General features: G+C 27.0%; 2 protein-coding genes across 4 annotated transcripts; both read left to right on the forward strand.

Annotated features, from left to right (window-relative positions):
• Positions 1-849: 849 nt before the first annotated feature.
• LOC103573621 (ADP-ribosylation factor-like protein 6) lies at positions 850-2915 on the forward strand. Of its 3 annotated transcripts, none has more exons than XM_014444727.2 (3): positions 850-1080; positions 1408-1587; positions 2684-2915. In XM_014444727.2, the coding sequence occupies exons 1-3, from the start codon at positions 903-905 to the stop codon at positions 2896-2898; spliced, it is 573 nt and encodes a 190-aa protein (XP_014300213.1). In that variant the 5' UTR covers positions 850-902; the 3' UTR covers positions 2899-2915. The 3 variants fall into 3 exon arrangements, with proteins under 3 accessions (XP_014300213.1, XP_008551000.1, XP_008551001.1); XM_008552778.3 differs by having other exon boundaries at positions 850-1057; positions 1376-1587; XM_008552779.3 differs by having other exon boundaries at positions 850-987.
• Positions 2916-3982: 1067 nt separating this feature from the next.
• LOC103573620 (peptidylglycine alpha-hydroxylating monooxygenase) lies at positions 3983-11487 on the forward strand. The gene is made up of 2 exons (XM_008552777.3): positions 3983-4193; positions 7108-11487. Exons 1-2 carry the CDS (start codon positions 4068-4070, stop codon positions 8008-8010), a joined length of 1029 nt encoding a protein of 342 aa, XP_008550999.1. The 5' UTR covers positions 3983-4067; the 3' UTR covers positions 8011-11487.
• The last annotated feature ends 6396 nt before the right edge of the window (positions 11488-17883 follow it).

The following is a 17883-nucleotide window of genomic DNA, read 5'->3' on the forward strand; positions in this document are numbered from 1 at the left end:
CATTAAAATGACATATATCTATAGATATATAAATAAAATATATTTATGATTAAAAATAATAAATTATAAATGTTAGAATGATGAAAAAAAATTTAAAGATTAACAAGTTTCTCTTCTTCACAGTAGATAATTGTTGAGTAATTTGTTCATCTATGACTGTGATATGAATATATTTTTGTCGTTATATTCTGTATGAAATCATACATATAAACATTATAGTAATAATAGTGTATAATCTGTAGATTGTAGTTCTTTAATTAGTTTATTTAATTATAACTTTATTGTTAATCTGTTAAAGTAATAAATAAATATATCAGAATATAATAATCACCCGTTTATTTTTAAAATTATTTTAAAAAATTTCATGAATTTTTATTTTAAATAAATCAAAAATTATTAATTTTTTTATCATGGAAAATTTATTTAGATCTGATGTCTAATCAGATCACCGTAAATTAAAGTTTTTAAATTTAAGATCTCAGTTTGTATCTAATCTCAGTAAAAAAAAAATCATAACTTCCCGAAAAAAAATTTTGAGGACACGCAAAATCCAGGAGCAATAAATTATTTGAATTTCACGCGGGAATTTAAAAAAAAATTTTTAAAAAATGACAAAAGTCGTAAGTGACGATCAAGAACAATTTTGTGTAAAAAAAAATTTTTACCAAATTTTTAGGATGACCCGTTTTACCCTTTCTCCCCTTATATGTATAAAATATTGATTATTTTATTTTAGTATAGCTTATGATACCTGCAAGAAGTATACCTGACAATTATTGATTTAACTAACGTTTAAACACTAGTATTTTGAAGCAGTTGCGTAAAATAATGACAATAATGTGGAAATAATATTAGACTAATGTAAAGTAATAAAAATAAAAATAAAGTGTGTAAATTAAAATATGAAATTATTTGATCGTCTAGCTCATGCACTAGGATTGAAGAAAAAAGAAGTTAATGTTTTAGTTGTCGGACTCAATAATAGTGGTAAGTCAACGGTGATAAATCAATTCAAACGCGAGGACGACAGGTGCATAGACATTGTGCCTACTGTTGGGTTTAATGTGGAAAAATTCGCATGTAAGTTTTGTGTAAAATCGTGTTGAGTGGACGATCTCATCATTGACCCAATTGTTTTCTTCTTTTATTATATTTTATTATACTTTTTTCCCTCTTACTCATTCAAATTAATCTGCGCTTCAGAAGCCCGAGTTCTGTTTTTAGATTTTTCACCCTTTGTTTCAGAAAACAAAAAAATTTAATCATAAAATAAATAATTAAATGTCAAGTACAGAATGAAAAACAAATTTAATTAAATATAAAAAATGTTAGTGGCCGCGGAAAAAAATTAATTTCATTTATTGTTGGCTATTAGATTTAATATAAAATATTTTTTTTTGTTTTCAGTTAAAAATGTCCACTTTACAGCATTCGATATGTCGGGGCATGACCGATATCGATCATTATGGGAGCATTATTACAAAGAATGTCAAGGAATTATTTTTATTATTGATAGTAGCGATAAATTACGACTTGTTGTTGTTAAAGAAGAGCTAGACATGTTACTTCAACATCCAGATATTGTTGGTAATTTATTACATTTTTTTTATTATTTAAATTAACTACACTGTAAAAAAAACCAGGGTAAGTCCAGGCAGTATAGGTGTTAAAATTTTCGGTGTTAAATTTTAACACCAAAAGCGATGCTAAAATAACAATGCCGCCGGTGTAAATATTCTTCACTGGTGTTAAGGAAGTTCGACCGAATCTAATGTAAAAGGGATTTTCCAACTTTAAGATTTGAAACTTAGTAAACATGTAAAGAAGTACTTTATCTATGTATTCTCAAAATTTGAATATGACCCACCGTCTAGTTTTTTAGAAAAAAAGATTTAAAAATGACGTTTTCAAAGTTCTTATACACAGGCTCTTATGGCGGACAAGCTTCCGTCATGACTTGTTCGATTATTTTCATTATTAACCTCCCAAGTTTAAGAAATAAAAAACCACATGCCATAAACTTGAATATTTTTGGAATATGATAAGATTTTAACAATACAGTGTTACCGTTGTAATTATTTAAATAATTCAAATTAAACTTTATTATTTAATCTCGTTCATCGACAGAGATACAAATTATTGAAGGTTTGGCAACGTCACGGAAGCAGCTGAGAGAAAAAACAAAGATAGAAATACATTAATAAGAGAGACGAGATTATAAATAAATTTTTCCCGCTTTAATTTGAATATCGATGTGTAAGAAGTTAGAGCGCGCTGTTGCCAAATCTTTTTATTAAATCATGAGTCAAAAATAACCAAGTCATTTCATTACTTTCTTTAATTAAATAACTAATAAATATTAATTTATGAATTCGTTATGTTATTATAAATTAAAATAATGAATTTTCATAACTATTAGGAGAATTTAGCAAACAAAAAAATTCAAACACTACTTTGACTCACTAGTATCGGTCGAACCTCCTTAAAAACATTTTTTTTTCTGATTTCTATACATGGAATTTTTTTTTATACTGATTACCAATATTTTAACACCGCCTACACTGGTGTTATTTCATTTTAACACCACTTGGTGTTAAAATGAGTCTATTTTTAACACTGCTCTTTTTACAGTGTACCCAATTTTTAATGAAAGTGCGTCAAATAATTTGTGTTTTTTTTTTAGGACGAAAAATTCCAATGTTATTTTTAGCAAACAAAATGGATTTGCCGGATTCATTAACAACTGTTAAACTTGTGGCGGCTCTTGGACTTGACAGAATTCATAATAAACCCTGGCACATACGAGCTACAAATGCCGTTACTGGAGAAGGATTACAATCAGCTATTGAATGGCTTACTGATCAAATTCGTGACATTTATATAAACAAAAAAAGATAATATAATTTGTATCTACTTTTGTAAATAATAATTAGTAAAGTGGAAGTTTGATTTATTAAAATAAATAATATTTGTAAGAATGTATGCCTTTTTTTTCAATCTAATTAATGATCACTATTTTTGAAATAATTTGAAAATAATCGTTAGAAATTTCTTTATATATTAACTCTGCGTGGTTTGCGGGAAATAATGGATTTAAAAAATGCACGAATCTTTATGCGGTCAACAAAATTTTGAACAGAAAGTTGAGCCGCCAAAAAATTATTATGCTGCATTAAAAAAAAAATTATACGCATAAAACTTATTGACAAATTAAGATGAAAATTATTTGTCTAAATTAGGAGTTATATAGTGTACTATAATTCTCCATAGAGAATCAAAAATTTTTAGAGGTTCACAATAATAATTGTAGTACAGCATAATAATCTTTTGATAACCCAACTTCCTGTTTAAAGTTTGGTCAACAGAATAATAAAAATTTGTACTTTTTTTGTCTCCATTTTTCTTCGTGTATAAAGACAGTTAATTCTGATTGATTTAAAAGTGATTTTGAAAATTTTATTAAACATTTATTAGAATAAATTAAAATATATAAGAAGAGGGCGGGTAAAACGAATCATCTAAAAAAACCGTTTAAAATTTTTTTTTAAGGAATTTTTGGAAAAAAATGTCAACAGTATCTACAGGGTCCATTTTGTCCGATTTAAATTTATTCGAAAAATTAAGAGATTTTTTTTTGCACTCTTTCTCTCTACTTCATAATTTTATTTATGATAAATTAAAATCTAATTAATTCGATTAGATCAAAATAGATAAAATTTTTCAAATTTCAGATTGACAACAATATTAACAGATCTATTTTAATTTCAATTAATATTAATAGATTTAGTGAAATTAACGTTAATCTTACGTCTAAAATTTGAAAATTTCTTATTTGTTTACAAAGTTTGACAGATGTAACAAAAAAAATATTCTTGTCATTCAAATATTTCAAATTTTCCCGCCATCAGCAGTAGCGCCTTCAACTCATTTACTGACGTCATATGACGTTAGTATTTACATATGTATAGTACACTTGTAGTCATCAATATCGATTGCAACGTTTTCTGTTGTATACGTGACAAGTGTCAGTCAGGTGGATTTTTTAAAAAAAGTGTACCACAGTTATAATGAGAAAAAAATATTTAAATATTATATTTTACATTACTATAACATTTATCATTGATGATTCACAATGTAATAATGATGAAATTAAAAAATATCCATTACTGATGCCCAATGTTCGGCCAAATGTTGTAAGTTACTTTTTTTAAAAATAATTATTTATATATTTAAATGCAATATTAAAAAATCTTTTTTCCCATAAAATAGATAAATTTTTTTAATCATTTATAGTTTACTTATTGTCATTCAAGTCATAAACTCATAAAATTTATTATATTAAAATATATACATTCGCGGAAAATAGATAAATTATGAAATAGATAAATTTTTGTTGAACTTAGTGGCTTTTATTTCGGTTCAAGGTTTTCAATATCTTTATATTTTACCACAAATATGAGTATAGGAAAATAGTAACATATATTTTATCAAGAACATTAGACTTTTTATTTATGAAGGACAATTTAATATTTAAAAATTATAATCAGCATTAAAATTATTGTTTATTTTTTATTAATTTCAAATTATCCGCAATTTTTTTTTTTTTTTTTTTTTTGCTTAAAAAAAAATAATTGTAGTCTATAAAAAGATCATAATTACATTTAAGTAGATCTTAAATTTTTTTGAAACTTTTTTAAAAAAATTCAAAATTTAAAATTAAATTAATAAATTATTGATATTTAATCTGTAGTAATAAATTTTAATTACGACTAAATTTTATGTGATAAAAATACCATTTAATCATTAATCAATCAATGACTGGTTTTTTATTTTATTTTTTTTTTCAATAAGTCAGTAATTAATTACCGTGTATACGAAACGAATATTTTTTATGATGATTTAAGAATTTATATAAGGATTTTTTTTTTTTGACTAGTATAGAATAATTTTTACGGTGATTAAGCTTGAAAAGAGGGTGAAAGAACCATTAAATTAACCATAAATTTTTTTTAAAATTCAAGACTAGTATTTTTAGTTTAAATAAATTATAATACTATTAGAAACAATAAATTCCCGTATGGGAATCTAGGTACCCAGAATTTTCTATGGGGATATAAACATCCATGGATTCTTATATAAATTCATACTTTCCTATATTGATTCCCATGGGTTCCTATGCAATCCCACACGAATTTTTTTTCATAGAAATGCGACTAAAAGTATCATTTTCATGAATTATAAAAAGTATATTAAGTTACAAGGGATGAAAAAATATAAATGCAGACCAGGGTGGTTATCTGACAGCCGAAGGCGTAATTTAACCATCCATGCCTGCATTCATGTTAAATCCTGCATCACATTTATTATTCATATTTTTCATAAAATCTGCTCGGAACTTTAAGTTTCAATTTCAAGTTTGAGGCCAGTCGGAATAAGTTTATTTTAGTTTAATAGCGTGGGAAGCTGATGACGTATGTTTAAATCACGAAGTACAATGAAGATAAATTTTATGTACTTATGAATAAAGCTGTCAGTTATTTTGACATTTAAAATGTAACTGACAACTCTGAAATTTATAATAAACAATTGACATGCCGATAAGATGGACATAAATATAAATTTATCTTTGGCGGGCTGAAATAAAAATTGCTTTCATCGTGATAATTTATTGAATTCGTGATTTAACATCTATAGTTACAGTTTGTCACGGCATTAGTCTGACATTCATTTATTTCAACTGATTAAACAAGCATTCAAGTTTAAGACTCAGAGCAGAAGTAATGAAAAATAATTTAATGCGATGACGTAATTAAAAGTTTACTACACTGAGAAAATAGTATATTGTGTGGTAAGGGATCGAATAAGACGGTTTCAGACGTGGGAGAAGTTGACTGTCCGAGCTGAAGACAAAAGCTGACATAACCCGAAGTCTAAAATCGTTTTTTTTCCCATGCCGCGCACAATATTTTTTGTATTACCTGAATTGGGAGCTTTAATGCCTAAAGTCAGTCGAAATTAGCTAATTTTCTTTATTGGAACTCGTATTATTTTTTAAATTTTCCGAATGTCTGTTAGTTTGGATGGTTGGTTATTAGAATGATGTAAATTTTTAGATGCTTACAATAAACAAATGGGATTCTGACAAATATGAAATGAAATCAGAAACTGAGTTTCTTTCCTAGAAAAGAAACTGATCAGTAGGGACGAGATTGTTGCCTTAATTTTGACATGAATGTTTCAAATGATAATATTGCAGCAAAAATATCGGTCTTATAGAAAAAATTTTTAAACAAAAGTTGTAGGAAATTTAATTTTCTAGAAAAAATGTCTCTTATAATTTTTTTATACGACCAATATTTTCACTGTAATTCCAAAATTAAGATTCATAATGAATGATTCAAATTTTTGTTAATTATGAAAATCTTAATTTTGAAATTACGGTGAAAATATTGATCGTATAAGAAAATCATAAGAGTCATTTTCTCTGTAAAATTAAATTTCCTACAATTTTTGTTTGAAAAATTTTTTTATACGATCAATATTTTCGTCGTAATATAAAAAATCTCACACCATTTATTAATAATTGTTAATTTAAAGTCAAAACTAAAATCCTGATCCTACTGATCAGTTTTTATTGCTAAATCACGGTCTAAAGTTGGTTTGTTTCGACTGACAAAACAGACATTGAAATTCACAGTTTTAATGCAGGTGGTATGAAAAATAGTGTATTATACACCATGGTAGAAAAGTAGAACATTTCAACCCACGTGTATAATAGTCTACCAGATTGAGACTTCTGACCTTCCTCTGTAGTGCGTATACGATTTTTCACCAGATCGCACCTAAAAGTTAGAATTCATGCCTCTGTTTGTGGAAAAATGGCGCATGCGCTAATTTTCATCTTTTATTATCTCATAAGAGAAAAGTATAACTTTCTACCCGCTATACAAGGCAGGAACAAACTTTCATTGTAAATATGGTGAAAAAATGTATGCATAGAAACTCATCACATTTACTGCTAAATAATAGTATTAAGATCATTGTAAAAATGATTAAAATCCAAATGAAATAAAGAGAGATATACATATGTATTTTTATATATTTCAGCCTGAACTATATCTGTGTACACCAGTGAAAATAAATTCATCCCATACATATTATATCGTTGGCTATGAACCAAATGCAACAATGGAGGTAGCGCATCATATATTAATATATGGCTGTAAAACACCCGGTACGTCAAAAGCCGTATGGAATTGTGGTGAAATGGCAGCGGCATCAAACAATAATGTCGAATTCAGTAACGTAGCAAGTCCCTGTGCTGACGGATCGGAAATTTTATACGCATGGGCACGTGATGCACCAACATTGAGATTACCAGATGGTGTAGGATTTAAAATTGGAAAAGATTCTCAAATAAAGTATTTAGTACTACAAGTACACTATGCCCATATAGATCATTTTAAAGATGGAGTAACTACCGATGATTCAGGTATTATATTACATTATACCTCAAAACCATTGCACAAACTTGCTGGTGTTTATTTACTTGGAACAATGGGAGTTATACCAGCAAAAAGTACTGAGTATATGGAAACAGCTTGTTTATTTATGGAGAATAAAGTATTACATCCATTTGCTTATCGTACGCACACTCACTCACTTGGTAAAGTAGTTGCGGGTTACGTTATCGACCGCGATAACAACTGGATTGAATTGGGAAAACGTGACCCATTAACACCCCAAATGTTTTATCCGATTAAAAATAATGTAACTATTACAAAAGGTGACATACTTGCTGCAAGATGTACTATGTCAAATTACCGTGATAGAGATACGCTTATTGGTGCTACTAATGAAGATGAAATGTGTAATTTTTACCTAATGTATTATGTTGATAATGATCAAACAGTTGACATGAAATGGTGTTTTACCCGTGGGCCACCGAGTTTTTATTGGAAAACGGCTAACCTTAAAAATATACCTGACCGTGAAGCCTCTATGCTATAAATTATTGTATTTTATTATTTATTTATTAATATTTATGCACAAAAACAAAATATTAGAGACTGAATACTGGCATTTTTTTAACAGCAATTACATCTAAATTTTTTAATGTAAATATCTTTATAATTATAAAAATAGTATATTGTGTAACAAGGGATGAAAACGATTTCAAACCAGAGTGAAGTTGGCTGACATCACCCGCAGTCTGAAATTGTGTTACATCTTGTTACACAGTATATTTTTAATGACTACCTGCATTGGAACTTAAAATTTTAGTGTCAGAAACATAATTTAAGATCAATGGTGTTATCAACTATTAGCGTAAGCGTAAATTGTCATTTGCAATTTGTAATTGAGCAGAAACTATGAATACTATTTATTATTTACACGTGTTTTTATAAAACTTAATCACAGTCAAAACTATCACTTACGTAACGAAAATTAATGATCTGAAATTACTATTAAAAAAAATGGCAATATCAGAGTTTAAACGGCGAAAGCCTTTAGTCAGTGGACAGAAGCTTTATTTGCTTGTTCCCGAGGGACAAAACAAATTCATTTCTGCCCGCTGGCAACAGGGATTCGAAATTTACGCGTTTGCTAATATTTATTAGCGGCAATGACCTAAAATTATTGTGTTTCGGATGGCTGTAGAGACACGGAAACTTGAAGTTTCGATGCTGGTATCATGAAAAAGAATTAGTCTATTACGCACCTAGAGAGAAAAATAGAACATTTCAACACGGGCGTGTAATTGCCTGCAATTACGCAGATTGAGACGTTCTATCACTATCCAAAAGTTCCCATAGAATCCACTAGAATGGGTCAAAAGCCGCTTAAAAACCACTACGTCTATAGGATCCTATGTCGCTTTTGATCCATTCTAGTGAATTCTATGAGAACTTTTGAATAGGGATCTTGCCCCGTGGTGTGTGAACTATTTTTCACCATATCTCCACCTAAAATTTTAAATTTTTGCCTTATTTAGAGGGAAGAAAGTCATTCTTTACTTTAATGTGAAAAAAATGATAAAAATGTGCGTATGCGCCATTTTTCCCACAAATAGAGGCAGGAATTTAAACTTCTGGTGCAGGTGAAAAATAGTATACACCACGGGGCAAGATAGGACGTTTCGATCTGTGTTTGCAGGAAATTACACACCCGTGTTGAAATGTCCTATTTTTCTCCCTAGGTGTGTAATATACTATTATTTTTTTTTTCGTATGAATATTAAACATAATTAATTAGCTTCTATTGAATGGTTCTGTGAGTAAGAAAAAGATTATAAATAATTTAAAAGATATTTGCAGTAAAATAATTATTTTGTTTATTTAAAATCTGGCCCTTAAAAAAAATGCTAACTAACGGGCTCTAATTTTAAAAATATGCGTTAATTATATGTGATAATTAATTTAATAACTTTTGGTATTTAAATTAACTATTTTAAACAAATGACCAAATGTACTTAAAATTGAGTACGTCAATATCAGATTGCAAATCATAAGTCAAATTTTTAAAGTTTAATTTAAATTATTGTTTTAATTTTTTTTATGATAAATATTTTAAAAATACCTCATAAAAAATTTTTTTTTTTTTTTTCATGAGTTATATTTATTTTATGCCATAGGAAAGTAAATATATAAGATGAAGGTTACTAATGTTGACGGAAGGAAACGATATGATGGCTAAGGGCGCTCATGGACCTTCCTTAATTTTAAGATAATTTATAAAGTAAATGTTGGTATTACACTAAACAAAAAAATATGTAGCGGTGCTACTTAGTGGTGTTATCCAACCGGTGTTAATGCGGAGTAAATTAACTCCGATTGGAATATGAGTGTGTGAGTATGTGTGTTTCAAGATCTAAAAAAACAGAAAGAGAAATTTGTAAGACGAAATTTTGTCTAAGGGAAAATTGGCGCTTTCTGTAGTGACGGATTTGAAATATAATAGCATATAAAAAGTAACACCCACATTTACTCTATAAAAGCCAAACAAAAAATCTCAGATAATTTACAGATAAGCAAAGTCAGTATTTACTGTTTAAAAATTCTATATGGGAATTCCCATGGACTATTATCGACTCCTATAGGTTCTCATGGATTTCAATCTAAACTTCTATGTAAAGATTTCAACCTAAAACATCTTTTCCATGAATTTTTATGGGATCCCATAGATTTTTATTTAAATCCTATAAACTTTTATAGATTCTAATCTGAACTACTATTTGTAAATGTCAGTATAGTACATTTTTCCATGGATTTTTATAGAATTCTATAGATTTTTATAAAACCCTATAAATTCCCATGGATTTTAATCTAGATTACTATCTGAAGATGTCAATATAGGAAATTTTTTCCATGGAATTTTATAGGATACTATAGATTTTTATAAAACCCCATAGATTCTTATAAATTCTAATGGGATAAATCTAAAATTCTTATGGATTTTAATCTAGATTACTATCCGAAGATGTCAATATAGAAAATTTTATCCATGGGTTTTTATAGGATCCTATAGATTTTTATAAAACCCCATGGATTCCTATACATTCTAATGAGATTAATTTAAAATTTTTATGGATTTTAATCTAGATTACTATTCGAAGCTGTCAATATAGAAAATTTTTTCCATAGGTTTTTATAGGATCCTACAGATTTTTATAAAACCCCATAGATTTTTATATATTCTAATGGGATTAATCTAAAATTCTAATGAATTTTAATCTAGATTACTATCTAAATATATACATAAATCATTTTTCCATGAGTCCTTATGACCCCATAAATTCTTATGGGTTTTCGATTGATTGCCGGCTCAAAAAATTTTTTCATAGATTTCAGTGAATTTTTATGAAATTCATGACTTTTCTTTACAGATTTTCACAGAAATTCATGAAAATTTATGGGCTCCCATGGGATTTTTCAGCCGATTTATAGCAATCCCCATAACGAATTTTTAGATAGTGATCTGTAAGAATGTTTTAACTGGCAATTTTTAATACAAAAATCTATAGCAGACATCCCGTAAAAATGAGTATAATATTCCCATGGGTAACCATAATTTATTTACCATCTGTGTACTATACTCATTTTTACGAAACTAATGACTATTATTTTTATAAAATGATAATAAAAATGTTATTTAAGTTGACAATTTAATATATTTATAAAAAAAAAATCCTTCCATGTTTACTTTAAGATTATAAAAAAATTTAAAAAGATATATGAAATTATGTTGAATATTATAGAATATATTTTTCGTTTGAAAAAAATAAAGAATCATATCTATCACATGAAAGTGGTAATGACAATTACGAAATAATAATAATTTAAAATTGTACTTAGAAAATTATCACGAAAATCGTTATACTATATGTGAATAAGAAGATATATAAAGAAAGCGGGTGAATATTTTTTTGTCTCAAATAATAAATGAAATAAATGAGTTGTATTTTTGTCTGTTCTATCAATCTATATATAAATATATATTGTATTATAATTAAATTAATATAATTATCTTTTCAAAGCAAATTAAATGGGCTATTATTTTTTCTACTTATTATTCATAATTAATTAAGATTCCCATGTAATTAAATAGAAAACTGGAAACTGAAGGTATGTAAAATTTATGATATTAATTTAATGACTATATTTTACTAGAACTCATATTATTATTTATTTAATAATTATGCGATAAAAATAATAATAATAGTGATAATTAATTTAATTATTTAATTGATTAAACAATAGAGACAAGGGGTTCAGGCAAACTGGGCCTTCAAAAAAAAATGTCAGTACTCATGGTGTCCATTTTCCCCCTATAAGGCCATTCAAAAAATATGAACACGTTTATGGGGGGGGGGGGGGTCTAAGAAAATATGAAGTTCGCGCATGATACTGGTTAGCAGACAATTAGCAATTTGCAAATTTTTCTTCTTCAAAAATTAAATTAAAAAAAAAAAATAAAAATATGCACTTATAGAAAATTGAAAAAACTACGTGTGCAATTTTTTAAAATATTTTTTTTTTTTTTAAATTTATCATTTTTAAAAAATTCCAAAGATTAGTAGACGTTAGCTAACTTCAGTATCGTAGAGATACTGGGAGATTTTTGTATATTTTCAGGGCCAAATATTTCATGAAAGAAATAGAGGATGTGAGGGTGAGTTAGACTTAATGAGGCACAAAATAATTATTTGCTTCTACGAAGAGAACAGTAATTTTTGAGCGATTCTATGGTTTAAGTACAATAAAGAAATAATACACGAAAAATAGTCAACCATAAACGTGAGCTCAATTTTTGACTCGAGTCGAAGGCAAAATCAATAACAATAATATTTAATTTACAAAAAAAAATATCCATGCAAAAAATTACTCACCACACCAAGAAATATCCAGAGCAGCAGGCAATTCTTTCAATTACTGTAAAAATAAAAAATAAAAATTAAGTAAACTAGAAAATTCGTCGATTTATTGCAAAATTTTCTCATATATTATTAGTTTTTTTTGTGTAAAAAAAAATTATTCACCTTGGCGGACGTTTTTCTCAACTTTCAGCAGCAGGAACCAGCAGTCCAAGATAATCACATAGAAGAAAAACAGTGCTTTTGTTTCCTTCACACTCTACTGCATTATTTTCGTCAACTGATTGGTATTTCGCTTCAGCTAATAAATATTCAAATAAAATTTTAACAAAAAGTAATTTTAAAGTACTTGAGAAACGTAAATAATTTTTGATACATTTTAGCTTCCGCTCATAAAAAAAGGCATGATCATGAGCTAAGATAATTCTGAACTAAAATTTTAAATGTCTTACCAAGACGGTCTATTCCTCTAGCAATTGATACTCGATAAAAACAATTTATTTATTTTCATCTCCAACAAGTGGTTTTGAATAATTCCATTACTCGAAACCTGTAATATGATAATTTATTTACTTAGATTTATATTTTTAAAAACTCGTCTTTACTTTTTCGCGGCAACATTAAATTAATTTAAAAAGAAAAAAAAATGAATTATAAATATTTGAATATTTCCTTTGATGATAAATGAAAACCAAAATTTTAATTATTTTGATATAGATTTTCGATTTAGTTTAATAAATTTAATTTCTTATATATATATATATATATATTTAAAATTACGGTAATTAAAAATTAGAAAACTAATTATTCACCTTATTTTAATTAAAAAACTAAAGACCTCAATGATATTGTAATTTTCTGATATATAAAACTGATCAGTAAAATCGTTGCTGCTGACAAAATCCATATTTTTTTTTAGAAAAATGATTATTTCCTAGAAGAATTGAGCTAATTGATCAGTTCCTTTCAATTATAGCAAATAATGAACTAAAAAATATAAATAAAAAAATTAATTAGTGATCTTAATTAAGCAATTTGATTTTCTTTACGATTTATTAGTAAAAAAAAATACATACCGAAAATTTTTTCAATGACTTTTTTTCTTCTTGAATTCTTCGATAATTGTGGCGAAAAAAAACTAGATCACAATAAATGTATGGCGCAAGTGCGACAAACTTGAAAATAATTTTTTAAGAGAAGTATGGAGTAGAAGTCACGAAATTTACGAAACTATAAACCGAATCACGCCTGCTTATAAATTATTATTTATGGTTTTTGGGTATTTAAAATACGGATAATTGCAAACGATTGAACTGAGGCCTGAACCCAGATGGAAATAATTTGGGAGTGAATTAACTTTTGGTAAAGATAGACACTTTCAGTTTGAGAGCAAAAAACAAAATTAGAAAATTACATGAGCCCACGACTCGAGTCAAAAGATAGATAAAAAATATTTGTAATTTGATGAAAAATTATATCATGCAGAAAGTCACTCACCACACCGAGAAATATCCAGACCAGCAGACAATTCTTTCAATTTCTATAACAAAAAACAAAATTAATAAGTTTTTTAAATAAAATAAAAAATTTAGATGATTTTTTTCATTGAAATAAAAAAAATTTACCTCGGCGGACGTATTACTGCGCTTCCAGCATCCGGAGTCAGCACAAAAGATTCATGATGATCGGAATCAATAAATTCATTTGACTCCAATTAAGCTCGCACTGAAGTTTATTTTCCTCTCAACGCATTTTTGTATCAACTGAAAATTTCATAAAAAATAAATAATAAGAGACAATTAATTAAATTCTGGTCCTGCTTAAAATTTTATTATCCTGAAGCTAGAAGACAATTAACAATTTTCAGTTTTTTTTTTTTTTCAATAAATAAATTACAAAAAAAAAAATGAATATACATGGATAGAAAGGTCAAAAAGCTATAGGTAGAATTTTTCGAAAAATTTTGTTGTTTATAATTTTTCGTGTTTAAAAAAAATAAAGAAATTATAAGACATTGGCTAACTTGAGTATCATAAAATATTTCGAACCATTGAAAATCATTTTTTTTTCAATTCGCTAGAATGTGATAATGAACATAAAATTTAAATTAATTACCGAAACATCAATGAAGAAAATGATGATGAACAATCGTTCGAGCAAGTAAATACTCAAGATTTCAAAAATATATTTTCAATATCAAATATCCAGTTATTCATATCAATGAATGGAAACAAACAAACTTGATGACTTTATAAATGCGTAAAGACATAAATTATTTACCATATACGTAAATAAACAAAGAAAAATAATTAAATTGTTAGTTTTTTCCTTAGACAAAGGGGTTAACAGTTTCCGTCAACTTCTCAACCGCCTTCTACTTGCGTCCGTTCGTTTAACGGCAACTTTCATAAGCTATGGCGCTGAGATCTAGTTTCACAATTTGAATTATTTTCTCAGCGGCCATTTTTATTACTAACAATTAAGGCTCAGTTACAAATAATCTATGTTTAGATTTTTTAAAAAATATTTCTAAGTAATTTTAGTACCAACGACTTGATAAACAATTATAATTTTTTAATTTATTTAACAAAATCATTATTTTTAAAAATCCAAGATTCATATTCAGTAAATTAAATTTTTTTATTCAAAATTACAAAAAAAATATTAATTCCGTTTTCAATTTATAATTTTGTCTGTCATGTAAATTTGCCTTATATTTGATAATGAGAGAAAATTTTATTACTAAATTTAATTGATTTCGAACAAAAATTATAAAACATCTAAAAAATTTCAAAAACTACTCACTTTGCCGCCATTTTACTGCTTTCTTGTCAGCGATGAGCACTTTCACATATTGATAAAATTTAGCTATAAAATTCACTGAATTCATAAAATTGATGCAACTGATTGATCACAAAACTCAAACTTTCACTCAAAAATAATAATTTTAATTGTTCTTAGACATTTAATTACTTTTATTCTTGCATTTAAATTTCAACAACGAACCTAGCGCACACTGATAAGAAAAAAAGCCAACACTGAATTTAATTAATTTAAAATCTCACATTTACTGACAGTCTTCATTTATTACCTAACATCAAGTTTCGTTCACTAAATAATTTATATAAACTAATTACAGACATAAAAATTGAATATTATCATAAATAAACGAATTAATTTACTGAGATTCAGTCGCGAACAACAACGACGCGATCAGCTCGGACATTGACTGAGCTTTGGGCTTGTGCGCATGTCCGTTCAAACCGACGCCATCGCAGCGTCTTAAACTTAGCGACAAAAATAATTATCTTTAAAAATTCTAAATCGGTATTAAATAAGCTGTATTTTTTTATTCAAACTCGAAAAAATTAATATTAGGTAAACAAATTTATGATAATTAAAGACAATTATTTTTGTTGCTAAGTTTAAGGCGCTGCGATGGCGTCGGTTGGAACGGACATGCGCACAAGCCCAAAGCTCAGTCAATGTCCGGGCTGATCGCGTCGTTGTTGCTCGCGTCTGACTCTCAGTAAATTAATTCGTTTATTTATGATAATATTCAATTCTTATGTCTGTAATTAGTTTATATAAATTATTTAGTGAACGAAACTTGATGTGAGGTAATAAATGAAGACTGTCAGTGAATGTGAGATTTTAAATTAATTAAATTCAGTGTTGGCTTTTTTTCTTATCAGTGTGCGCTAGGTTCGTTATTGAAATTTAAATGCAAGAATAAAAGTAATTAAATGTATAAGAATAATTAAAATTATAATTTTTGAGTGAAAGTTTGAGTTTTGTGGTAAATCAGTTGCATCAATTTTATGAATTCACTGAGTTTTATAGCTAAATTTTATCAATTTGTGAAAGTGCTCATCGCTGACAAGAAAGCAGTAAAATGGCGGCAAAGTGAGTAGTTTTTGAAATTTTTTAGATGTTTTATAATTTTTGTTCGAAATCAATTAAATTTAGTAATAAAATTTTCTCTCATTATCAAATATAAGGCAAATTTACATGACAGACAAAATTATAAATTGAAAACGGAATTAATATTTTTTTTGTAATTTTGAATAAAAAAATTTAATTTACTGAATATGAATCTTGGATTTTTAAAAATAATGATTTTGTTAAATAAATTAAAAAATTATAATTGTTTATCAAGTCGTTGGTACTAAAATTACTTAGAAATATTTTTTAAAAAATCTAAACATAGATTATTTGTAACTGAGCCTTAATTGTTAGTAATAAAAATGGCCGCTGAGAAAATAATTCAAATTGTGAAACTAGATCTCAGCGCCATAGCTTATGAAAGTTGCCGTTAAACGAACGGACGCAAGTAGAAGGCGGTTGAGAAGTTGACGGAAACTGTTAACCCCTTTGTCTTAGGAAAAAACTAACAATTTAATTATTTTTCTTTGTTTATTTACGTATATGGTAAATAATTTACGTCTTTACGCATTTATAAAGTCATCAAGTTTGTTTGTTTCCATTCATTGATATGAATAACTGGATATTTGATATTGAAAATATATTTTTGAAATCTTGAGTATTTACTTGCTCGAACGATTGTTCATCATCATTTTCTTCATTGATGTTTCGGTAATTAATTTAAATTTTATGTTCATTATCACATTCTAGCAAATTGAAAAAAAAAATTATTTTTAATGGTTCGAAATATTTTATGATACTCAAGTTAGCCAATGTCTTATAATTTTTTTATTTTTTTTAAACACGAAAAATTATAAACAACAAAATTTTTCAAAAAAATCTACCTATAGCTTTTTGACCTTTCTTTACATGCATATTTATTTTTTTTTTTGTAATTTATTTATTGAAAAAAAAAAAACTGAAAATTGTTAATTGTCTTCTAGCTTCAGGATAATAAAATTTTAAGCAGGACCAGAATTTAATTAATTGTCTCTTATTATTTATTTTTTATGAAATTTTCAGTTGATACAAAAATGCGTTGAGAGGAAAATAAACTTCAGTGCGAGCTTAATTGGAGTCAAATGAATTTATTGATTCCGATCATCATGAATCTTTTGTGCTGACTCCGGATGCTGGAAGCGCAGTAATACGTCCGCCGAGGTAAATTTTTTTTATTTCAATGAAAAAAATCATCTAAAAATTTTTATTTTATTTAAAAAACGTATTAATTTTGTTTTTTGTTATAGAAATTGAAAGAATTGTCTGCTGGTCTGGATATTTCTCGGTGTGGTGAGTGACTTTCTGCATGATATATTTTTTTTACCTAATTACAAATATTTTTTATTTATCTTTTGACTCGCATCATCGGCTTATATAATTTCCTAAAATAAAAAGAAATAACGATTTACATCATTATTTTTTTTCTTATTATTTATCGTTTGAAACTTGGCAATGGAAGGTACGAAATAACCATTTTCGAGCGTGTTGTGCTCACAATTATATTAACTACAGTACTTTCGAGCTCAAGAGTTCAAAACTAGCGGGAAATTTTAGGACTTTAGTCGGTTTTCCTTTTTTTTTTATCT

Source organism: Microplitis demolitor, chromosome 9, assembly GCF_026212275.2.
Source record: "Microplitis demolitor isolate Queensland-Clemson2020A chromosome 9, iyMicDemo2.1a, whole genome shotgun sequence".
Lineage (NCBI taxonomy): Eukaryota > Metazoa > Arthropoda > Insecta > Hymenoptera > Braconidae > Microplitis > Microplitis demolitor.